General features: G+C 45.7%; 1 protein-coding gene across 3 annotated transcripts in view; it reads right to left on the reverse strand.

The window, feature by feature from the left end:
• The window catches only part of KIF16B (kinesin family member 16B), a 294,681-nt gene that overhangs the window by 55,453 nt on the left and 213,168 nt on the right, over positions 1-26,060 (reverse strand). For all 3 annotated transcript variants that reach the window (XM_052650604.1, XM_052650603.1, XM_052650602.1), the window contains 2 exons: positions 23,659-23,781; positions 3,102-3,191 (listed from right to left, as the gene is read on the reverse strand). In XM_052650604.1, coding sequence (XP_052506564.1) covers positions 3,102-3,191; positions 23,659-23,781 — 213 coding nt within the window. The remainder of the gene's footprint in view (positions 1-3,101; positions 3,192-23,658; positions 23,782-26,060) is intronic.

Consider the following 26,060-nt stretch of genomic DNA (forward strand, 5'->3'; position numbering starts at 1 on the left):
TTTCCTTTTTGCTTCTCTTCTTTTCACAGCTACTTGTAAGGCCTCCTCAGACAGCCATTTTGCCTTTTTGCATTTCTTTTTCCTGGGGATGGTCTTGATCCCTGTCTCCTGTACAATGTCACGAACCTCTGTCCGTAGTTCATCAAGCACTCTATCAGATCTAGTCCCTTAAATCTATTTCTCACTTCCACTGTATAATCATAAGTCATTTGATTTCGGTCATACTTGAATGGTTTAGTGATTTTCCCCTCTTTCTTCAATTTAAGTCTGAATTTGGCAATATGGAATTCATGATCTGAGGCATAGTCAGCTGCTGGTCTTGTTTTTGCTGACTGTATAGAGCTTCTTCATCTTTGGCTGCAAAAAATATAATCAATCTGATTTCGGTGTTGACCATCAGGTGATGTCCATGTGTAGAGTCTTCTCTTGTGTTGTTGGAAGAGGGTGTTTGCTATGACCAGTGCGTTCTCTTGGCAAAACTCTATTAGCCTTTGCACTGCTTCATTCTGTACTCCAAGGTCAAATCTGTCTGTTACTCCAGGTGTTTCCTGACTTCCTATTTTTGCATTCCAGTCCCCTATAATGAAAAGGACATCTTTTTTGGGTGTTAGTTCTAAAAGGTCTTGTAGGTAGGTCCTCATAGAACCGTTCAACTTCAGCTTCTTCAGTGTTACTGGTTGGGGCATAGATTTGGATTACTTGATATTGAATGGTTTGCCTTGGAAACAAACAGAGATGCTTCTAAGTACTGCATTTTGGACTCTTGTTGACCATGATGGCTACTCCATTTCTTCTAAAGGATTCCTGCCCTCAGCAGTAGATACAATGGTCATCTGAGTTAAATTCACCCATTCCAGTCCATTTTAGTTCACTGATTCCTAGAATGTCAACGTTCACTCTTGCCATCTCCTGTTTGACCACTTCCAATTTGCCTTGATTCATGGACCTGACATTCCAGGTTCCTATGCAATATTGCTCTTTATAGCATCGGACCTTGCTTCTATCACCAGTCACATCCACAACTGGCTGCTGACTTTGCTTTGGCACCATCCCTTCATTCTTTCTGGAGTTAGTTATTTCTCCACTGATCTCCAGTAGCATACTGGGCACCTACTGACCTGGGGAGTTCCTCTTTCAGTATCCTATCATTTTGCCTTTTCATACTGTTCATGGCGTTCTCAAGGCAAGAATACTGAAGTGGTTTGCCATTCCCTACTCCAGTGGACCACATTGATTAGAGCTGTGTATTATTTCTCTGCAAATTTGTTTAAATATCGCTCACCTCAAATTTCAACTATAATGACATTTTATTAGAGAGCAACCCTAAAACGTCCTTATACTACTTCTGCCCATCACAGTTTACTGATATTTTTCCTAGAATGCCTGTACCTCACTTCAAGTGGTAACTGCAACATAGCATGCATATTTTAAAGTGTATTTATTATATTTTCCTGGTTTATCATCAAGCCTGCCTGATATAAATTTTTAAGATGCAGAAGAGAAGACATTCTGGTTCTTGTCTGCTACTTATATTATGAGAATTTACAAAAATGTGCCTATGTAGAATGGCACTGAACTAATGGCACTGAAAGAACTGATGTGAAATAAATAATGGAATGAAGGTACACACACACACACTCATACTCACACACACACACTCATACTCACACACACACACATTCATGGTAAAGTCTGTATCCTTTTGTTTCAAGTAAATTGCTTCTCCACCTACTACTACTGTGGGAATTTAGTAAGCTAACATGAAAATCTATACGTTATTAAAGTATTGATAGAGTAATTTACCATCCAGTAGTTAATGAGCTGCAAAGCTCACTGCGAAAACCAGTTGTTCTGTACATTTAATATGTACACAATTACTTCTTCTTATTGTCAAAATTAACTTGGGATAGGAAGAGTAAACTGCAGAAACAAACTTAATAAGAACTTTGATGTAGTTACTTTCAGAACCGAAGCCTCTTGGGAACACTGAGCTAAAATTCACACCTGAAGCTTCTTCAATTTTTAACTGAATACTATTATGTTAATGAGTTAAGAACAGAATTTCAGAGATAACTCAATTTTTCCTGGACCCAAGATTCTTCTGTACATCAAGGAATCACTTTATTTACAAAAAGGAATTCTTCTTTATGTTGTGTATCAGATAGAGAGTAGAAGCCGTGGAGGGAAATAGTATGTAATTAACATGAAACAAATTAGGGACACATGGATGACTGAATTGTTTTCAGAATATCTTAAGAAACTATAAAAATAGGGCTAAAAAGCCATACTTAGGGAAAGCAGGCTGAAAAGACAATGACTAATGATTGATTTACAGTCAGTTCAATCCAAACCTCCCAAAGATCAATGCCTACACAAGGCTTCCTTTAATTGGAGCAAAAATAAACAAAAAGTAGGAATAATGTGTATCGCTTGGAAGATACACATTAATTTTAGGAATACCTTCCTTTGCTGAAAAGTAGTAAAAAACCAGTCTTGGTCCAAATTTTTAAAAAACGACTACAATAATGTATCCACACACTCTGGGCATCTTGTCAGGCGTATGAAGTGTCTCCTTGCTCCTAGATAATTCTGTACTTACTATCCATCTCCCCTGCACGTGTGATGGCAAACTGGCTTTCATGACTTTACTCCTCATTATGTGGAAGCCTAAGCATTAGTGTAGTCTTCTTTTATGGGAAAGAGGGGCAAACTCATACTGAAAAATGTATTACTATTTCATTGTAATAGGTCTCACTCATGGTTGAGAAGTTATAAATTGATCAAAATATTTATTTAAAATACATCGTAAAATTAAAGAAAAGGATAGAATTGACTTACTGTTCCTTACTATCACTCAACTTTCTGAACTTACTTTCTGAACTTTTTGGGTTCAGAAAGATGCCTGAATTGTATAAAGTACAAACGGAACAGAGAACAAAAATCAAAAAGCTATCTTTGAAAGATGAGTGACTGGAGTAAAACTTGGTGACATGCGTAAGCTAATACCTAAAGAGGAAGGAAGGGGCAAGGACAGGGCAGCCAATGGTATTTACTTTTTAAAACAGATGTCCTTAATTGAAAATAACTATGTCATAACTCACCTCTGCATGCTTCAGTTTCAGTGTTTTATGCATTTCCCGGAAACGACTGTAACGTCTGAACACGGTCCACGTCTCATCCAGGACAGTGATCTATTCACGGGAAAAAGAGAAACAAACCAGCATTAATTAGAGGAAAAGGCGACTCAGTTTCTATAAAATAACTTATAAATTAACAAAAAGTGATTAGCATGTACATTTCTCCAGAAGTGAAAACATTAGTCTAGCGACACAAATCAGCCTTATAAATAATAACTGTGCTCTGCTGACGCATGCATCTCTGCTTCCCAAATCTTGTTATGAGCAGCAGGTGCCCCTGTAAAGTGAAGGACAGAGTCTCCTCTTCAGGGCTTATCAGAAGTTCCCTCAACTCTCCACGTGGGGCACAGAGAGGAAACCTCACAGCGGGACCTCTCAGAGCGCTGTGCCCACACAGAACGTTTACACTCATATAAGACGTGGTGTCGGTTCCAGATGCCACCAGCACGGACAAGAGAGAAGTAGCAGCAAAGAAAAGGAGAGGGATGAGGAGAAGGGGGCGGGCAAAGGAGGAGAAAGTGGAGGACAAAGAGAAAAATGAGAAAAGAAAAGGCTGCGTCTCAGTGATCATTAGCATCAAAACCCACACTATCATCTGCTTTGCGTCGGAGGAAGACGTCTCAGTCCAGCCTCTAACCAGCGGTGGGACTCACTGTTCCTGTTGGATGACGTGTCCTGTGGACACTCTGGCATCCTTCAATCATACGCCAAGCTCACGGGGACCCGGAGAAGCTGGGAGACACCACCAACCTCTGTGGTCACACCTGAGTCAATTCCCATCTCACTCGCACCACTGCTCCAGACCCATGTCCCCAGCTGGGAGACGACTTTTCTTTAGATGCTGCACACCAACTTCAAGGTCAGCTTGTCTGAAACAAACCCATCCACTCTCCCTGTTCTGAACTCTGCTTCATCTCAGTGCCTGTCACTACCAGCCACCAAGCCATGCCAGACAGACGCTAGTCCAGCTGCCCCACACACCACAGTCAGACAAGCCCCGGGTCCCGTGCCCTCCTCGGGGTTCTACCTTCTCACCCTTTGCCACCACTGCCGGCTCACGCTGCACCACCAGGTCCCACATGGCCTGGCCAAGCCTCCCAGGGTCCCCACTCAGCTGCCCCTCCAATCCCTTCCCTGTACCACTGACAGGGGAGCTTTCTAACACTTGAATCTGATCATTTTACCTCCACTCCTAAGTCCCCAAGAAGCCTCATGCTGCTCCTAGAAAAAGACCCCCACTTTAGACGCGTGCCCCGCCGACAGCCTCTGCCCACAGGTGTGTTCACGCACGGGCACCCCGTTAACTGCATGCTCTGCCACGCTGGCCTCTGCAGGAGCCACACCCCTTAACCGGAAACCTCACCCACGCCTGCAAGGAACACCCTCCTCAGGCTGGCGATTCAGCCCGATTTGCCCACATGTAAACTCCAGCGGGTGAGCAGGGACGTCAGGGATCAGCAAACCACCGGGGTCCGCAGGGGGAGGACAACCATGCAGAGCCCTCAGGAGGAGGGGCAAGCCTTGGGTTCGCTCATTTCCCCCAAGTGGCAAATGAGATGATTTGGGGTTGTACAAGGATGTACATTTCAGAATGTTCATCATCTGGCTCTAGATTCATCATTTACAACAAAGCTTCAATTGAGGCAGCTTTTTTCCTGTTTCCTTTTAAAAGATATTTAAATAAGGGAAAGAAAAAAGATAAGTATGTTAACAAAAAAGCATTTAGCAAAAACAATACCAATGTCACCTAAAGCTGGGAAATACTGCCCCTGGGAGCTCAGCTGGGGGCCTTCTCCCCGGCTCTCTCCTTCTCAACAGACCCCACTGAGCACAATCAGCAAGGGCTTCCTTAGAGCAGGAGCAAAGCCATTTGCCACCCTGGCTGCACACAGACAAGGTGGGCATGATACTGCCTGCTTGCCAAGAAAGCCCCGGAATTAATGGAACCACAGCTGTGACCTGGGAGCCATAAGATGCAGGATGCTCACAGGGAGACCATTCTGTCCTGGAACTCTGTAATCTACAGAAAGTCGCGGAAGCCTGGGTGCCCCTCCTCCCCCAGATGCTAATGCTCCCTGGATCTCTGAGCGCTTCCACTGTTCCTCTTCAACTCAGTCAATCATCTGCAAAGTCCCCCCATCCCCAGCCTCTTTCGGGAACATCCCCTTCACCTTCACTCTAACTGGTCACGAGGGAACCCCTCCCCCTGCAGCCCTCTCAAGTAGGGACTGTGTTTCCCCACACTCCGCATCCCATCGTCCCGGGAGGTCGGTGGACACTCTTCTGCTTCCATCCAACTTTTACACCACTGCTCGTCTGCCCTCTCTAAACGCCCCCACGTGAAGACCCACGCCTTCAGATCTTACTGTTAACCCATCCTTCTCACAGGCAGTTCACCTCACTCACATCCCTGACTCCTTGAACATCTTGGGTTTTGTTCACAGCCATCTGCTCCCAGGCTACAGAACTCCTGCCATGAATCTTGGTAATTAAGTCAATGACAGATGATCCCTCCAATGCCCTGACCTCCTGTTCTTTGACTTCTGTCCTGGTTCCTTCCTCACCCAATGGGAAAACCATGGGCAATCATTACAACCATCCCCTTAACATTCAACCCAAAATCTCTTCGTCCTGCTCTTGAAATTCCCTCGACTAAGCTAAACCACAGCCTTGGTTAAATCTGTCTGCTTATTCCTGGCCTGCAGCTGCCTCGCAGGATGGGGCTGCAGGAACACACACCACCAAACGGCCGCCCGGTCCTATTTCAGTCACCATTTCGGTCACCTATTTCACCATTCTGAGGTCAGCCAGGATGTCTCCCACCAGCTAGCTACACCACATTTCCCAACTCCATCCACTCTCCTACTCTCTTGGATGAAAGTTTTCTAAACAATTTACTCCATCTTTCTCCTCGAGCCTTCATCACCTCCACTGCCCCAGCCCTTCATGCCTTTCTCAACACAGCAGCCAAAGCGATCTTGTTAAAAACTGCTCGGTGGAGCCATTTCTTTGCTCAAATGGGACATCCTCTCAAGGAGTTCTTCTGCTGACCTCAAGGACCTCTACAATCTGTCTCCTCCCTGGCCTAGTGACTGCACTCTCCCTCGCTCACTCTGCCTTCCTTGCTTTTCTGGAATCCATCAAACGTGCTACGTGGGAGATGTGGCCTCAGGAAGCGCATGTGTGATTTATCCTTTTTCTAGAATGCTCTTTCCACATGACTAGCTCTAGCACGTACTTTAAGTCTTTGCTTAAAGGCTCACTTTCTCAGTGACGCCTCCTCCGGATACACCACCGCACCCCCCACCCCTTATTCCCCATCTCCACAATACTTACTCCTCATATTCTTCTACTAAGCACAACTTCCTACCTAACATGGTACAGTCATACCTTCCAGATACGGTGGGTTGGGTTCCACAGTAAAGTCTATATTGCAATACAGTCAGTCACATGACTAAACAGACATGCCTTCAAACAAGTCATATGGATGGCCAACAAACGCATAAAAAGATGCTCAACATCACTAATTTTTCAGTTCAGTTCAGTTCAGTCGCTCAGTCGTGTCCGATTCTTTGCGACCCCATGAATCGCAGCACACCAGGCCTCCCTGTCCGTCACCATCTCCCGGAGTTCACGCAGACTCACGTCCATCGAGTCAGTGATGCCATCCAGCCATCTCATCCTCTGTCATCCCCTTCTCCTGCTCCCAATCCCTCCCAGCATCAGAGTCTTTTCCAATGAGTCAACTCTTTGCACGAGGCGGCCAAAGGACTGGAGTTTCAGCTTCAGCACCATTCCCTCCAAAGAAATCCCAGGGCTGATCTCCTTCAGAATGGACTGGTTGGATCTCCTTGCAGTCCAAGGGACTCTCAAGAGTCTTCTCCAAAACCACAGTTCAAAAGCGTCAATTCTTTGGCGCTCAGCCTTCTTCACAGTCCAACTCTCACATCCACACATGACTACTGAAAAAACCATAGCCTTGACTAGACGGACCTTAGTCGGCAAAGTAATGTCTCTGCTTTTGAATATACTATCTAGGTTGGTCATAACTTTTCTTCCAAGGAGTAAGCCATGATCTTAGTTTTCTGAATGTTGAGCTTTAAGCCAACTTTTTCACTCTCCTCTTTCACTTTCATCAAGAGGCTTCTGAGTTCCTCTTCACTTTCTGCCATAAGGGTGGTGTCATCTGCATACCTGAGGTTATTGATATTTCTCCCGGCAATCTTGATTCCAACTTGTGTTTCTTCCAGTCCAGCATTTCTCATGATGTATTCTGCACAGAAGTTAAATAAGCAGGGTGACAATATACAGCCTTGACGTATTCCTTTTCCTCTTTGGAACCAGTCTGTTGTTCCATGCCCAGTTCTAACTGTTGCTTCCTGACCTGCATACAGATTTCTCAAGAGGCAGGTCAGGTGGTCTGGTATTCCCATCTCTCTCAGAATTTTCCACAGTTGACTGTGATCCACACAGTCAAAGGCTTTGGCATAGTCAATAAAGCAGAAATAGATGTTTTTCTGGAATTCTCTACTAATTTTTAGAGAAATGCAAATCAAAACCACCATGAGGTTACCACCTCACACTGGTCAGAATGGCCATCAACAGAAATCTACCAACAGTAAATGCTGGAGAGGGGATGAGGAAAAGGAAACCCTCTTGCACTATTTGTGGGAAGGTAAATTACTGCAGCCACTATGGAGAACAGTATGGAGTTACCTTAAAAAACTAAAAATGGAACTACCGTATGGTCCAGCAGTCCCACACCTGGGCATATACCCTGAGAAAACCATAATTCAAAAATATAGCAATGTTCACTGCAACACTATTTACAACAGCCAGGACATGGAAGCAACCTAAATACCCATGAACAGATGAATGTGTAAAGAAGACGCAGTACAACTGCACAATGGAATATTACTCAGCCTTAAAAAGGAACGGAGCTGGGTCATTTATAGAGACAAGGATGGACCTAGAGTCTGTTATACAGAGTGAAGTAAGTCAGAAAGAGAAAACCAAATAACATATATTAATGCATTTATATGGAAGGTAGAAAAATGGTACAGATGAACCTGTTTGCAGGGCAGGAATTAGAGAGTAGACGTGTGGACATGGGGGTGGGGAGGGGAAGGTGGGACAAATTGAGAGAGGGGCACTCACATATACACACTACCATGCGTAAAATAGATGGCCAGCGGGAAGCTGCTGTCTACAGAGCACAAGGAGCTCAGCTCGGTGCTCTGCGGTGACCTAGAGGGGTGGGAACGGGGGTGGGCGGGAGGCAGGTCCAAGAGGAAGGGGATAAATATATATGCACAGAGCTGATTCGCTTCGTTGTACAGGAAACTAACACAACATTGTAAAGCAATTATATTCCAGTTTAAAAAAAAAAAAGGAGTCACACAAATTTTTCGTTTCTCAATACATATAAAAGTTACGTTTATATTACACTGCAGTCTACTAAATGTGTAATATATTACATCTAAGAAAACAATGTACACACCTTAATTATAAATACTTTACTGCTGAAAAATGCTACCCTTCATCGGATGACTTAAAAGTTGCCACAAACCTTCCATGTAACAGAACAGAACAAAAAACCCCTCAGTATCTAGGAAGGGCAATAAAATGAGACGTGCCTGTACACACTTACTTGGACGCCTCGCTTCTGGCTGTCTTCCCTGCTGGAGTAAGCCCCAGGAGAGCTGGGATTTCTAGCTGCTCTTCACTGCACCTGAGGAGAGTACCTGATGCAGCGTGAACACCCTGAGGAAGAGCTGGAGGGCAGAGCCTCAGGATGGGCCGATCTCAAAGGTCCTCAGGCTCAGCAGCAACAAGAAAGCAGGGCCCGTCTCTGTGTCTCTGGTGGAAGAGATGGCCTTAAGCACAATCGGGATGTAGATGTGGATGACTGGACACCAGCTTGCGCGACTCTGGCCTGCAGCCTCTTCCTCCTCATTGACTTCACAGCTCATTAAGTCAGACTGTATTTTGAAACCTCTAACTAATGAAACAGCTACTTCAAATCTACCTCCTAATTTGGGTTGCATTCCTCCTTTCCACAGTGGCCCCAGAACAAGGCCTTTATAAGGGACAGCAGTTTTTCTAACAACTTGCATGTACCAGATCCTCAGGAGGACAGGCACAGATGAGTGATTCCCCGGGCAGCAGAATCAGGGTGTTTGGGCACAAGATGACAAGACAGCAAGAGAACGTAAAATCCTCAGGAGAGCCCCCCGACCCAAAGCACCCAATGCACATCCTTCTGCTTCTCAGTATCAGCCCCCAGGGCTCACAACAGGAGGCGGGTGCCGCCACGGCAGGCTGTGGAGCTGGGAGGACACTGAGGAAGACACTCCCTCACACCCTGATCAGAGCACATGTCACAGGACATTAACTGCAGAATTAATCTTTGCCTAATCAATTTATATAACCAACAGTAATTACATCGACATCTGTCTCTCTGTCCTACAAGATGTAAGCCCTCTAAGAGAATGGGCCTTTGGTAGTAGCTGGGGTGGTGGTAGAGGGGCTCTCACTGAAGAATAAATTTATTGCGCTACTACTGTGTGTTGGCACCATCTCAGATGCTAGTGGTTTTCTGAGCGATGTGCTTACGGTTATTGTGCTTTTCGAAGAGCATACCACTCCACTATCTTGACTTCATTAATTCTCTTCTGGTGGGTTCTCTGAGGCTTCTCTGAATCAAAGACTATTTTCATTAGTCACACAGTAGTATCTTTTTTGTTTGTTTTCTCTGTACTGAGACTAGGGTGCATTCTCGATGTATTTGTAACCCAAGTTTATACTGAGGCGTACAGAGATTTCTAAATTCTTTACCCTTGGTTTTCACCTGAATCCAAGTTAACACAGGGACTACAAAGGTTCAAGCTTCCTGCTTTGTACATAAACCACTGAAATCTCCCCCTTATCTATCAACACGCAAACAAGACGTGGACAGTGGCAGTGAGTGAAGGCCGCTGTGAGCACCATGGAAACGGTGGCCGCCTCCCCGCAGGAAAACGGTCACATCCCTTTCCTGTGATGGGGACACCTTCATGCCTCACGCTGGGGAAACAGTGCCTGTGAAATTCAGGGAAACCCAACAGAAGGGAGAAACAGCCACTAAAGCCCTATTCTGCCCCAAATTAAAACTGGGCCTGGGGTGAGGTGCTGATGCAGAGAGAAGGGACAGACGATCAGCGTACCCAACACATCAGGTCAAAACACGCAACTATTCTCTTCCACGCTGAGAACGCTGGGCATCAATGCTGCATGTCTTTGAGGAGCCAATTCATTACTTCTCTCTCACTGAGCAGGCCTGCAGATACAAATCCATCTTTTCTGGGCCGTAAAATGATCAAGCGCAACTTAAACACCATAAATGTGTCCACAAGATGAACTGCATTCACTTATGAACAATTCTCAATTGAGTGCTTTCCACAAATTTATGTTATATACATATTTTGCTGGTTTAAGGATTGTCAGTTTCAGGATCTGTCATCAGTATTTATTTGCTTGTGTATATCTATCTGTGTAAGAGGAGAATCAACAGTTTTTCATTCAAAGAAAAATACTCTAACTGGCCCCAAGTAAATAAGCAGTTATTCACAGAGGTCTCCTCAGCAATATTTATCTTTAAATAACGTGTGGAGGCGCTGCATCAAGTATATACAAATGAAATTCCTTGTATTCAGTAACAGTTCACAGGAAATGGTCTAATACCACCCTAATATATACTAAAACAAGATTTATTAGATTTCTGAAAAATAGTGTTATGCAGTAATGTAACTATGAACATGCTTGATGAAACATGAACATATTACAAATATTTGAATCTGTATAACAGCAAGCATTAATACATTAATTAAATTCTCCTCAAACACCAAACGGAACTGCCCAGGAGGCGGGAGGAGAAGCCAGATCCCGTTAATCAGTCGGCCACGCACGCCTCCTCACGCTGGTCCACCTCTAGGACAGCCTAGGCTTTCTGAGAACACTCGGCCCAGTGTGCTGGGATTTCCAGCGGGGATGCTCAGCCTGCGTGTGCCGCACCCGCTGTCTGCCTCTGCTGCGATGCCCCAGCCGCTCATGATCTCCCAGCCCTTCTCCTCCTCCGATCACTCGCCGAGCACCCAGGCCGAACTCCAGGTCACTCTTCCTGCCCCCAACTCTCTGGCTCCCTAGACCTTCTGGTGGACCCCCGTCAGAATAATCCCCTTCCCTCCTGCGCGCTGCCCAGCACTGCTGCAGACAGTCCCACAGCCCCTCCACAGAAAGGCAGGAAACTGACCCTAAACGCGTGCTATCTCAACTCCGCACTCCAGTCCTCTTGGGCTTCCCTTGTGGCTCAGCTGGTAGATAATTTGCCTGCAATGTGGGACACCTGGGTTCAACCCTCGGTTGGGAAGATCCCGTGGAGAAGGGAACGGCTACCCATTTCAGTATTCTGTCCTAGAGAATTCCATGGAGTATAGTCCACGGGGTCCCAAAGAGTCGGACACAACTGAGCGACTTTCACATCTTAACTCTGCAGTCACTCCTACATGGAAACCCTTCTAAATTACACTTTCTGTGAAGAGAATTTCTAAATGTTCTATCTTTTCAATTCTCACAGACAGTGATATTTTACTGAGATGACTAGGGTCACCCAAGCCCAGCTTCTGAGCAGTCGCTTTGCCCATCTAAGAAAGATGCTGTTGCTACTGTCTTTCCCCCTCTCTTCAGCTTCAATCAGCCTCCTAGGCTTCTGCCTGAAAGCAGCTACCCCCCAGCGCCAACCTCAAGCAGTACTACTTCCTGTTACCAAAGCATCATCTGAACTCATCTGCGCATGGGCGTGGCCCAGCGCCCTGCTCCCCCTCTCACTCCCACGTGGGAACAGAAAGCGAAAGTCTTCCCGGGTGCCCTTCAAGATCCCCCTTGCTCTGTACTCTTTCTCCCACTTCACTGACCTTAGAGGACGTGAACTGATTATTCAGCTCTTCTGTTCCTCAATGTCTTGATACTTCTAGTACGCTCTTAAAAAAAAAGGTACCAAATAAACACTTCTTAAACAATAAGTGGGTGAATAATAAAGACAGTGGAGCCCAAAGTCTCTTTGTCACACACTTTTCTGTGACCCCCCCATTCCCTTCTTCTGTCTTGAACTGTGGCAGCAGAATGACCTGCAGCTCAGGCCTTCTGTGACTTTCCTAGGCTGGAGGAGATGCGAAAGTCACGAGATCATACAATTTCTTTAAAATGTCATTCACCAGATTCCTTTGGAGAGAGGAGTCTTGGTTTAGTGATAAATGATTTGGGAGTAAGAATAAGCACAGGTAGGTGAGAAATAACTAAAAAAAGACACATCAAGAAACGAGAGGTTGCCTTTAAAGGGTGGGTTCTATTAATTGAGGAGACTTTTGTTTTTGAAAATCATGTCTCCGTGTATGCAGGCAGGCGTGGGGATACAGGCCAAGAAAGGGGGTTGAAGCTAACGCCACCCCCCCACCCTTAGCAGGGGGGCGGGCAGCAGCTGGAGCTCCCAGGGGCCATCTAGGAAAGGGGGGGATGCTGGTACTCTGGGGAGAACCTAACTGTCTAAAGGGGTATTTTCTGTTCTTTGCTCTGAGATGTACACCGTTCTTCCTCCTCTGGCTCCCTGGGGAAACTGCAGCAAAGCGGACGTACTTTTCTTTCTAGGGACCCAAAGGAGTGCTCAGCTCTCGGCCCAGTGGACAAGAAGGAAAAGACACTGTGTCAGCGACTGTCCAGGGTACTGGAGGCGGAGGGATGGGTGCCATCTGAACCATGTCCTCTGACCACATCGTGAGTTCCTGAGCTGAGCTCGCATCCCCTCCACTGCAGTGTCTCTGTGAACTTGAACTAGAGCTCCACCAACTACAGAAATCCCATCTCCTCTGCACCTGTGGGAACATGACGGGCCCTGGCAGGAGGAGACGGTCTTAGAGGCAGCACGGTGTGTGGGGAGAGGGAGCTCTAAGGTGCAACCCTAGATTTACCCCCGCCTGCTGATAATGTGGAAGGGAGGCTATTGGGCTTAGAGAATGAAGATTCCAGAAAGCCATGCAGATATAACGTCACTCTGCTTTGTTATGCGGGAAGTGCCCCAGACATCCCCTGTGTAGATGCAGCACCAGCAAGTAAAGAAGGTGCCTCGGAGCCTCTGGCTCCTGGACCTGGTCTGAACCCAGTGCACCAGGCAGACAGGAGCCTGGCAGCCCACTGCTGGCTACAGAGCACTCTGCATGGCAGGATGTGATGCCAAATCAGACCAGGCTTTGGAGCTGGCCCGAACCTCAGCCTTCCGCAATAACCAGAAGGAATGCACCTTCAAAATAAGGATAACACCATTTATCTCAATACACTTAACTTTATACGGAGAAGGAAATGGGAAGACTCCAGTATTCCTGCCTGGAGAATCCCAGGGACAGGGGAGCCTAGTGGGCTGCCATCTATGGGGTCGCACAGAGTCAGACACAACTGAAGCAACTTAGCAGCAGCAGCAGCGGCATACGGTAACTTGAAAGTAAATCTGAAAGACTGTCGAAAGATTGGAATATTCTGATGAGATGGATGCCTTTCAAATCCAAGATCATTATTAAGGAGTACTTCTCCCTTCCCTAACACCTCTGGAACAGGTAAGGAACAGGCAGGATTGTTCTACCTTAAAATTGTGGTAAATTGGGAGGATGACAGCCTAAACAATGTTCCTTCAAATTACTCAGCTATTCAGAGGCAAAGCACCAAATGCAAATTACCCAGTAGTCATCACTGGAGAATGAAAGGCTCTGGACTAAGACAGACCTGGATCCTGACTGCAGCCCAGTCACTAATTAGCTAATTAGCTGTGTGACTCTGGTGAAATTATGCAACTAACTCCTCCAGCCTTAGTTTTTCCATCTGTAAGATGGACTCCTCAGTTCAGTTCAGTCGCTCAGTCGTGTCCGACTCTTTGTGATCCCATGAATCACAGCACGCCAGGCCTCCCTGTCCATCACCAGCTCCCGGAGTTCACTCAAACTCACGTCCATCGAGTCGGTGATGCCATCCAGCCATCTCATCCTCTGTCGTCCCCTTCTCCTCCTGCCCCCAATCCCTCCCAGCATCAGGGTCTTTTCCAATGAGTCAACTCTTCGCATGAGGTGGCCAAAGTACTGGAGTTTCAGCCTCAGCATCAGTCCTTCCAATGAACACCCAGGACTGATCTCCTTGCAGTCCAAGGGACTCTCAAGAGTCTTCTCCAACACCACAGTTCAAAAGCATCAATCCTTCAGTGCTCAGCCTTCTTCACAGTCCAACTCTCACATCCATCCATGACAACTGGAAAAACCACAGCCTCGACTAGACGGACCTTTGTTGGCAAAGTAATGTCTCTGCTTTATAATATGCTGTCTAGGTTGGTCATAACTTTTCTTCCAAGGAGTAAGCGTCTTTTAATTTCATGGCTGCAGTCACCATCTGTAGTGATTTTGGAGCCCCCAAAATCCTAACCTATAGCTAACACCTAACCTATAGCTGAACTAAACGAAGTGAAGCAACCAGCAGAGTGTTGGGCACTCAGTAAACAGTAACTGCTGCGCCCAGGGTCACCTTACTGAAAAAACCCTTTTATTACACATACTGAAAGGCCAGGGCACCTGTGGACAGCAACTGCAAAAAGGGAGTTCAAACCATTTTTGTGATTTCTTTTAAAACAAATTTTATTCTAGGAAGAGATGTAAAACTCCCCAAATTCTGAAATGAAGAAATATTAATAGATTCTTCTAGCACAAAAACAAATTTGAAATGGAAATTCAAGGTAGGATCACAAAGTGATAACTGCTTTTCCTCTGGGCTTATGAATCAATCTCATCAATTCTTCATCATTTCTCATGCGTGCAGTATTGCCTTAGTGAAGATAAACAACTGCCCAAGTAAAAACAACATGAAAGATGAGTTGTTTTGTATTAAAATAGGGGACAGGAAAAATGTGTGCTCTTTTTTTTTTTAAGTGAAAGACAACATTCTCAAAGAGATGAGAGGCATGCTTAAAAAAAAATTTAGGATAATATATGATTCTCTTAAGTCCTAATTCTATTTCTTCCACTTGATATTTATGTTTGAAAATAGTTCACACACTAACTATTTGAATCTAGATGAACCACAGCTCGTGCGACCGCCCATCCATCTCACCTCTGTGAATACACATGCGAGGAGACCATCTATCAGTTACTAATAAGCAGAGATTCACAACACACAAATCCTTCTCAACATTTACATTCTACCAAGTTGGGGGTGTTTCTAGAAGATGTCTGTGTGCATAGTTTATCTAACAGACCGGAATGGCTCTTATTTCTGTTCTGCCAAATAAAGAGACATTTCCCGGACTCTAAATGTGATTTCTTCAGCTCCCAAACTGCACATTTTCTGGGCATTTCTCCTGGCAGGTCTATCCACTATCAAATTCTCCAAGTCTGTCAACACTGTAACAGCCCCAGTTCACAGAGTGCACGTGACCTGGCCTAGACTTCATGACAAAAGTTAAAGTGCACACAGAAATAATGGTGACACTCGAAAACAAATGAGGCTGTGGAAATGGTCCCCATGTGGGGGCAGCACTAAAATGTGGCCTCAGCTTCCAGAACGTGCAGGGAGCAATGACAACGCGGAGGTCCATGAAGACGCGTAAGCACAGGAACCTGAATGGCTGGCTCTGCTCCCATGGGCATTCGGTACCTCGATCTACTTAGTTATGGGTTTCCCAGCTGGGGCTAGCGGTAAAGAACCCACCTGCCAAAGCAGGAGACGTAAGTGACTCGGGTTTGATCCCTGGGCGGGGAAGATCCCCTAGAGAAGGGAATGACAACCCACTCCAGTACTCTTGCCTGGAAAATCCCATGGACAGAGGAGCCTGGCAGGCTACAGTCCATGGCGTCACAAAGAGCCGGACATGACTGAAGTGATGCAGCGCTCTACATAGTAGCTGTGTGGCCTCAGGCAAGTCACTTAAGAGCTCATCAAATGTAAATAGCACTCCCTTTCTGGTACATTTTCCACAGCTGGGGAAGAGTCTTCAAAGTACCTGGGACAAAGCAGGTGCCTGATACGTGTTAGTGTCCAAACTTGAAGCAAGGCTGCAGACTCAGTCGCCTACAGGGATCAGATAGGAAGCAAACTCCAAGAGGCCCTGTGAGTGTAGAAACAGGGAACACAGAGGGGACCCACAGACCACCTGGCACATTCAATTCCAGGGGATGGACGGAGCCCGACAGGGGCTGAGTGCAGCCAGGAGATGAGAGTGAGGCTTGTGAGATGCAGGCAAATCGCACAGAATGTGTCAGAACAGCTGAGTAAGCAAGCAGCACGCGAGAAATGGCAGAACTCATAAGACGGGCTAAATATAGGCCCATCACCTATAAGACAGGCCGAAGATGGAGGACATCAACGTGATGGAACAATAAGAATGGCAGAGACAGAAAGTGCTGAGCTGTGATCACGTCCACTTTGAGCTGGCTCATGCGGGCATGTGACAGTCATCTGGCCCTGGGGAAGGGCTGGAGCCTCAGGGCTGCACGGGCTGATGAGGGTCCATGGAGCGGACACCTGTGGGGGGTGGGGAAGACCAGTGCTAAACACCAGAAGGAACGAGAAAATAAAGTGGGAGTATGGCTGTGACACCGGCTATGGCCAGCAGGTAAGGGGTTGAGTGGGGTGGGGTGAGGTTATTTCCAGTTTTACAGGAATAAAAACTCTCAGGAAACAAAGTGTTGTTTTTTTTTAAAAAAATACCAGTGTTAGGTCATTTCTTTATATTATCATGTTAACATGTAAGGTAGGCAGCTTAAAATTATGCTGGAAACCTTGCCTTGTTTCTGCAACATAAGAGTATGACCACCTCTGTTAGCCATAACCACGGATTCTGTGTCGTGCTGAAATGCAACTGAAAAATTAAATTCCACCCAGTCTGGTCCTAGCTAACTGAGGATGGCGAGTATAATACAGGGTAACTGATTTCACGTGTCAATCACTGAAAAGCAGTGGAAGCAGGTTAAGTTGACCTGCTGTAGTCTGGGAGAAGGCAATGGCACCCCACTCCAGTGCTCTTGCCTGGAAAATCCCATGGATGGAGGAGCCTGGTGGGCTGCAGTCCATGGGGTCGCGAAGAGTTGGACACAACTGAGCAACTTCACTTTCACTTTTCACTTTCATGCATTGGAGAAGGACATGGCAACCCACTCCAGTGTTCTTGCCTGAAGAATCTCAGGGACAGGGGAGCCTGGTGGGCTGCCATCTATGGGGCTGCACAGAGTCGGACACGACTGAAGCGACTTAGCAGCAGCAGCAGCAGCTGTGGTCTAGGTAGTGGAGGAACTTGTGACGGCTGCAGCTACATGCCATCACGGACTATACAGGTATTAGGTTGGTGCAAAAGTAATCGCAGTTTTGTACTGTTGAACTCTGCTGTTTGATATTGGAATACATTGTTAAATAAATGTGGTAATGTTACACATCATTTTAATGTGCATTTCTCACTTTATGTTTTTTGCTAATGACTTACTACCTGCCGTGTATTTTATAATTATTTTAGAATATGGAAATGATGTTAGACAAAAAGCAAATTTGAGCAATTTTCTTATTTGAGTTCAAAATGGGTTGTAAAGCCCCAGAGACAACTTGCAACATCCACAATACTTTTGGCCCAGGAACTGCTGAAGAACATACAGTGTGGTGGTGGTTAAAGAAGTTTTACAAAGGACACGAGAACCTTGAAGATGAGGAGCGCAGCAGCCAGCCATCCGAAGTTGACATGACCCATTGAGAGCCACCATTGAAGCTGATCCTCCTTACAACTACAGGAGAAGGTCCTGAAGAAATCAACATTGACCATTCCACAGTCATTCGGCATTTGAAGCAAAGTGCAAAGGTGAAAAAGCTCAGTAAGTGGAGGCCTCGTCAGCTGACTGAAAATCAGTAACAGTGGATTTTATATGACAACCGGTGACAACTAGCTCAGTGGCTGGACCAAGAAGCAGCTCCAAAGCAGCTCCCAAACCCAAACTTGCACCCCAAAAAGTCACGGTTGCTGTCTGCTGGTCTGATCTACTACAGCTTTCTGAATCCCAGCAAAACCGTTACATCTAAGAAGTATGCTCGGCGAATCAATGAGATGCACAAACCACAACACCCACAGCCAGTACTGGTCAACAAAAAGGGCCCAGTTCTTCTCCACCACAACACCCTGACCGTACATCACACAAGCAACGCTTCAAAAGTTGAACGAACTGGGCTACAAAGTTTTGCCTCACCCACCACATTCACCTGACCTCTCACCAACCGACTACCACTTCTTTAAGCATCTCAACAACTTTTTGTAGGGAAAGCACTTCCACAACCAGCAGGAGGCAGAAAATGCTTTCCAAGAGTTCATCAAATCCCGAGGCGTGGATTTTTATGCTACAGGAATAAACAAACTTATTTCTCATTGGCCAAAATGTGTTGCCTCATCATTCCAATTTTGATTGGTGAAGATGTGTTTGAGCCTTGTTGAAATAAAGTAAAAGTTCGCGGTCTGAAACTGCGATTACATTTGCACCAAGCTACTACGTTCAGCTGATCCACCCGCCACAGCCCATGGAGTGCAGCACACTATGTGCTCTTCGCCAAGAGGAGCCAGGCTGCACACCCACAGCCTGTCTGCCGCTGACAGCAGCTGGAGGGATGTACACCTCTCACCATACATGCATACTCAGCTCCAGAAGGATGCGCTACTGGGAGACACCGGCAGGTATGACTTCACCCGATGACGTCTTCACCCAGGGCTTTCCAGGCATGTGTCCTTCAGGGTCAATAAAATAAGGGTGGGGGTGACATGGAGATGACAGCTTCCTGTACTGTCAGATGAGAACATCAAAACAGACACCAACCCACCAGCTGTGATGCAGCCACACAGTGGGATGCTGTTAAGCAAGAACAAGCAACAAACTATTGTTACACTTAACTGTATGGATCCATCTCTAAAAGGCTGGTGAGAGGAAGCAGCCAGACACGAGAGAGTGAATGCCTCTGGTCCACACATCCCCTCCACACACAACAGACCTGAGGAATCTATAATGACAGAGAGCAGTGTTTGCCTGGAGTACTAGAAAATTTCTAGAGTGAATGAGAAGTTCTAAACCTTGATTGGGGTGCTTGATTTGGGTGTACATATATGTCAAAGCTCATCAAACTATACTTAAAATGGGGTATTTCACTGGGTGTAAATAACACCTAAACAAAGTTGATTCAAAAAATTACAAATCTGACCAAAACCCCAAAACCTTATACGTATCCATTCTCATAGTTGGTTCATAAAAGTTGTTTTTAATCCCCCAAATAAAAAAGATATAAATGTCCTTTTGAATTAAAAACTCTTCCCCCCCCCCCCCCCCATTTTAAAGTTCAGTGATGGAAAGTTCCTCAGGACGCCTTGTGGACAAGAAGACAAGCATTTTGGCCCCCTCTCTGCCCACGGGTCCCCGGCCCTGCAGCCAAACTCGAATATTCGCTTAACAAGGATCATCACTGCTTCGTTTGGCAGTGAACAGACCACGCTGGAGAGCTGGAGTGATCGGACTGCAGGTGAAAATGGACAGGAAGATGGAATGTAAATAACTAATCAATTCTACCGACAGCAGAGTGGGCGGGAAGGTAGGAGGTGGAGGACGGGGAGGAGGAGGGAGAGGCTGAGAGACACGCTCTCCACAGTCGTCACTCTGCACACTGGTGTCCTCCTGGCCTCTAGGGGACCTGCCACTTCAACCACTGGGGACGTACACCCAGGGCCCTGTACCTGAGTCAGCCTGGCCCCTTAAATGAGCCTGATGTACAATATACGTTCATATTACATATTACATCATATATAAGGAGATCTAAGACTAAACATGTTTTCAAAAAATAGTTATTTTTTACCTTTTCTTTTTAAAACTATTGGTTCACTAACAGAATTTAGTAGCAGTCAAAATATTACCCTAAGTGTGATGACCTGTTCTAGGAAACATTGCCTATGCACGAAATAAAGTGATGGAAGAAAACGGTGGTTGCTGTTGCTCAGTCACTCAGTTACGTCCACTCTTTGCGACCCCATGGACTGCAGCACGCCAGGCTGCCCTGTCCTTCACCAACTCAACTCCCAGAGCTTGCTCAAACTCATGTCCACTGACTCAGTGACGCCATTCAACCATCTCATCCTGTGTCATACCTTTCTCCTCCTGCCCTCAATCTTTCCCAGCATCAAGATCTTTTCCAATGAGTCAGCTCTTTGCATCAGGTGGTCAAAGTATTGGAGCTTCAGCATCAGTCTCTCCAATGAATATTCAGGACTGATTTCCTTTAGCATTGACTCTCCAGGCAAGAGTACTGGAGTGGGTTGCCATTTCCTCCTCCAGGGGATCTTCCCAGCCCACAGACGGAACCTGTGTCTCTTGCGCCTCTTGCTTTGTGCAGGGCGGGTTCTTTACCACTAGTGCTACCAGGGACGCCCAGGAAACGGCTAGCATAGTTCATTTTCAAACTCAGAACACTGAGGGAGAAAAACAACAACAACAACACCACCCAAACAGTCATAAAGATGAAAGTCATTAAGGGATTTCCAAGAGTAAAATCTCACTCATTCTCAACACCTTAACCAGTACATAGAATGCGGCCGGCCCTATTCCAAGCCTTTCACATACAAAAGCTCTTACAGGCCTCAAACCAAGCCAGCCCACAGGCTCCCTCAGCCCCATTTCACAGATGAGGCACAGCAAGGTTACCTGGAGGGGGAATACCCAGCCCCCAGCACTTCTCCAGCAGCTCTGCTTCTACTGGAGCCCAGATACTTTGACTGTCCTGCCAAGGGAGGGACAGCATATTCTCATGTTTGTGTCTAGGACCGGACCCTGACAGCGCTGTGGACAGGCTGCGCCCTGCTGGGACGTGAGGCCCTCAGGCCGCCGCCCTGAGAATGCACGAGGCAGCACTTGCTCTGCAAAGAACTGGGAATTCTCCAGGCAAATGCCAACGGTCCAGTCCTGGCGCTGGCAATGCCAGCACCCGGGATGGGAACAGAAGGAAGCGGAGCAGTGACACGCCTGCAGACAGGGCTTTCATCAGCTCAGAGCGCAGCCAGGATTCTGAAAGGCTCCAGATACTTCATGTTTCTCTATCTGCCTTTACAGTTGCATCACAGTTTTGGCCAGATCTGCATATGGCCAGCCTGTAATCTGCTTACAATTTTCATTTAAATCAACTCAGTTAAAAACAATTAAATATGTTCTTTACTCATGTCTTAGGTTCTATTCATGAAATCAATCAAATAACTACACGTTATTAGCACATTTATCCACTAAAATAAAAGACATCTCTGTACCAACCATAATCATTACATGTCCTCCAGTGCGGTGAGTTTTGAAGAATTCTGAGTTGGTGAAAGTCACTCTTTACCCTCTAATTTAAAAATACAGAAATAATATATATAAATATGCCTTACATGGAGAAACTCACAGCGAACTTTTTGGCCAATCCAACATATAACACATAGGTACAAATGCAACTTTTTGTTGTTCTTTAGTCACTAAGTTGTGTCCAACTGGTTTGTAACCCCATGAACTGTAGCCCACTAGGCTCCTCTGTCCATAGGATTTCCCAGGCAAGAATACCGGAGGGGGTTGCCATTTCCTCCTCTAGGAGACCTTCCCAACCCAAGGACAGAACCCACATTTCCTGCATTGCAGGCAGATTCTTTACTGCAGAGCCGCCAGGGAAGCCCCAAATGGACCTCTGCTGCTGCTGCTGCTAAGTCACTTCAGTCGTGTCCAACTCTGTGCAACCCCTACAGACGGCAGCTCACCAGGCTCCCCCATCCCGGGGATTCTCCAGGCAAGAACACTGGAGTGGGTTGCCATGTCCTTCTCCAATGCATGAAAGTGAAAAGTGAAAGTGAAGTCACTCGGTCATGTCTGACTCTTCGCCACCCCATGGACTGCAGCCTATCAGGCTCCTCCATCCATGGGATTCTCCAGGCAAGAGTACTGGAATGGGGTGCCATTGCCTTCTCCTTACAGACACACAATTTCAAATGGCTGAGAAAAGAAACGGGGCAGGAATCAGGCAATAGGTCAGGGGCAGTAGAAACACTGGGTTAAGGACACGATGGAACATTTAATAAGAAACTGCAGAATCTGGTCAAATTCAACCAGCACCACTACCACACAACAATCATGCCTTCTCAACAGACAGCTCAAACATATAAATTAAGGCACAAGTTTTGCTAAAAACATGGTGGCGGGGTGCGGGGTGGAGGGGGGAGGGATAATCAGTAGGTAGAAATAAGAATCTAAAAACTTTGATTAATTAGATAAGTTATTTGCATTGTTTCTCCAGGAAGACAGAAAGAATAAACATGCCTAAAGGGAGGGATCCCCAGAGCCTGAGGGCTCCCCTGAGGGGCATCTGGGAGGTGGGGGAAGTGATGGGGGAGGGTGGGCTGGCTTCAGGATCCCCCCCACAGCTGATCCATGCTCATCTGCTTCTACAGTGTCCTCCTCATACGAGATTCTCTGTTCAAAGGGTTCGCTAAATAGAAATCTGGAAACCCCTGGTCATATCCGATTTCCTCATTTTACCAGTGAGGAAACCAAAGCTCAAGGAAGGTGAAGACTTTGGGTCACTCAGTCAGCCGCAGTAGAATCCAAGTTTAGAGAACTCCACATCCAGACTCTGGCGACCAAAACCACCTCCAGGAAGGCCCTCCCGCAGACAGACACTGGTGATCCCAGTGGACGCCATGACAGCAACACCCTCGCTCATCCTCAAAAGGGAAGTGCAATTACCCACCAATTCCCTGAGGAGAGGATGGCGGCCAGCAGTATGTAATGAAGCGTATGAGTCGATGGAACTCCACTAGAAATAAGATGAAGTCATTATCTGGGGAAGGATGAGGTAAGGACACAGGCATGTCTCTTCTTGAAAAGTCCTATAAGTCAAATAACAGATTAGGAAAGCCTCCTACTCACTAATAACAGAAACAACAATGAAAACAGCAACAGCCATAATGTATCATTCTTTATCATACACCAAAAGCTGGAGTCAGCCTCTTATACGCACTTAGCATCCCTGTGACATAAATATTATTATTCTTGCTCTAACAGATTAAAACACATGGAGCCTAAGTCCATGGTAGGATGGCCCGACTGTCCTGGTTTGCCTGGGCACTAGGTAGTTCCCTGAGGCGTAGCACAGTCCGTGCCCAGAGCAGGAAACCCTGGCAGTCCGGGGTGGCTGGTGACCTCACCTGTGGGCCTGGGAGATGACAGCAATGTCCGTGTCGGCCTGATTCCCCATCCACCACCACCTTCCCTCCACCTGCTCCAGGCCAGACTTCCACATACTGGTTTAAAGAAGGACAAGACCAGTATTGTACAAAACCACATGCGCCTGTGGAGCGTTATTTCCTTTTACAAAAAAAAAGCACTGCAGAGCCTCATGCCTCCAGCCTCCAGAAGAGCGATGAAGGGACACTTACCTTGACCTCAAACTCGAAGTGCTCGTCCTTCCCTTGGCCACAGAGAACATAGCGGGGGATACTGATTTTGATGGGGTCCTTCAGGTCATCTGGATTTGCTCCCAAAGAGCGGGAAACCATCCGCTATCAAAGGCACATTGGATGGGAGAACAAAGAGAGACCAAGATCACTGCGCTGCAAATACCCTGCCCAGGCAGGCGGAGGAGACAGTTTCAAGCAAAGAAAAGAACATCCAACCAGCAGTTTATTTAGAAAAATGATGGTTTCCTTTGAAAGAGAAATGCTGTCTCTCTCATGACAAAAGAGCATTGCTTAAGAGATACCAGTCCACAAAGGTAGCGCGAAAGCACTCCCAAATGTCTGGCTTTGATGTTCCTTTCAATTTATAAGAATGAGTCGACAAAGAACAGATTACATATCCTGACTTAAAAAAATACATATGGTATAAGCCAGAATCTTTTCAGAAAGTCTTAATCACTGAATAACACCTTTTTATTTCACAGACTACAAGACTGCTTGCTGTACATAAAGCTCCAAAGCTCGAGATTTTATTCACATTCGCTTTAGTTTTAACTTCCAGGCGTTTTTATAAGACAGTATAGTATGGAAAGCTCTTTAAACCACAATTAAAACAATCCCAAGTGTTTTTTTTAGGCTCCATCTGATTAATAATCAACTGAGCTCCCGACAAATGTCTATGGTCTGGATGGTGTCAAGGAGGGGTTTGAGGAAGAGGCCAAAAAAAAAAAAAAAAAAAAAACAAAAGGAATTCTCTTAAGTGTGAATGGAAGGAGATCGGCTGAACAATCCTTACTGTTACCAATGGAGGGCTTTACAAGACACTAAAAAACACGTTTTTGAAATAGCAGTAATAAAATCATTAAAATCATAATTACTGTTAGCATCTACTGAATATTTACTATTAACTAGAACTGTGTTAAACAGTTCAACTGTGTCATTTCATTTAATCCTCATGGCCCTCCCCATGAGGCAAGAAGCATTATTCACCCAATTTATCAGATAAGAGGCCCAACGCGGAGAGCGTGGTAACGTGTAAGAGTTTAAAAAAATGGGAAGTGCCAAGAGCCAGGATTCAAACTCAGGGGAACTGAGAAAGCCCACGTATATCACCACTGCACTGCCAGCATGACCTTTATGTATTAATTTACATATTTTTAACTTTTTATTGGAGTATAGTTGATTTACGTAAAGCTGTGTAAGTTTCAGGTATCCAGCAAAGTGATTCAGTTACACACACACATTCACTCTTGTATTTTATTTCTTTAATTAGAGTTGATTTACAATACTGTCTTAGTTTCAGGTATACAAAGTGATCCAGTTACAAATATTTTTCAGATTCTTTTTTATTATAGGTTATTACAAGTTATTGAATATAGTTCTCTGAGTATGGAGTAAGTTCTCACTGTCTGTTTTATATACAATGGGGGAATCTGATAATCCCAAATTCCCAATTTATCCTCTTATCTCTTCCCTTTAAGTAATGATAAGTTTGTTTTCTGTGTCTGTGAGTCTGTTTCTATTCTGTATACAGATTCATTTGTATTATTTTTTAGATTCCACATGTAAGTGATATCATACCGTACTGGTCTTTCTCTGACTGGCCTCACTCTGTAGCTTTCAAGACATTTTAAAGTAAATCCGTCCACCTGAGATAAACTGAGCTAATAAACACCTCAGCACACACAGAATAGATGGAGACCCCACGATTATTAAATTTACTTATTTGACCACAAAGACAACAGGGGCAACAAGCTCCCTCTCCCTCTGGCAGGAAGGGGTCCTGGGCCCTTGGCGTCTCAGCCAGGCAGAGCATGAAAGGCCCAGCTTTGCTACGGGTGTGAAAGGCAGGTCTCTGGGAGACACGGAGGTGTGGGATTTGCCTCAGATGGCTCCTTTCATCCAGCTGACACTGCAAACATCCCGGCACGATATGAAGCTACCAGAGCCTTTTACAGTGTCTTAGTTTTTCACTGCACAGCTGGTTACCCAAGATAAAAACCATTCATTTTATTGCAATGGTACACCTCTCTTTAGCTATCCTTGGTGTCAAAAACCATAGTGGAAATTCCTAATGAAAAAAAGAAAAAGTTGCTTGAAGCACAGGCTCATAAATCCTTTAAAGAAAAAAAATCACTGCCTTCATATTTAACAGGTATATGAATACTGTATAGACCAGTGACCTGGGAGAAAATGGATCTTATCGGGCAACTCACCTAAATCCAGGACAGCCCTTTCCACCCCAGCATGCACACATGTACAAGAAATGGTTCTACTAGACGGCACACAAAAGCCACTGCCCTGTTTGGGGCCAGACAGTGAAGAATAACTGATCCCTTCTTTGAGAAGAGGATATTTCTCTTCATTGTTTTGTACATCAAGGA

Source organism: Budorcas taxicolor, chromosome 13 (assembly GCF_023091745.1).
Source record: "Budorcas taxicolor isolate Tak-1 chromosome 13, Takin1.1, whole genome shotgun sequence".
Taxonomy (NCBI): domain Eukaryota; kingdom Metazoa; phylum Chordata; class Mammalia; order Artiodactyla; family Bovidae; genus Budorcas; species Budorcas taxicolor.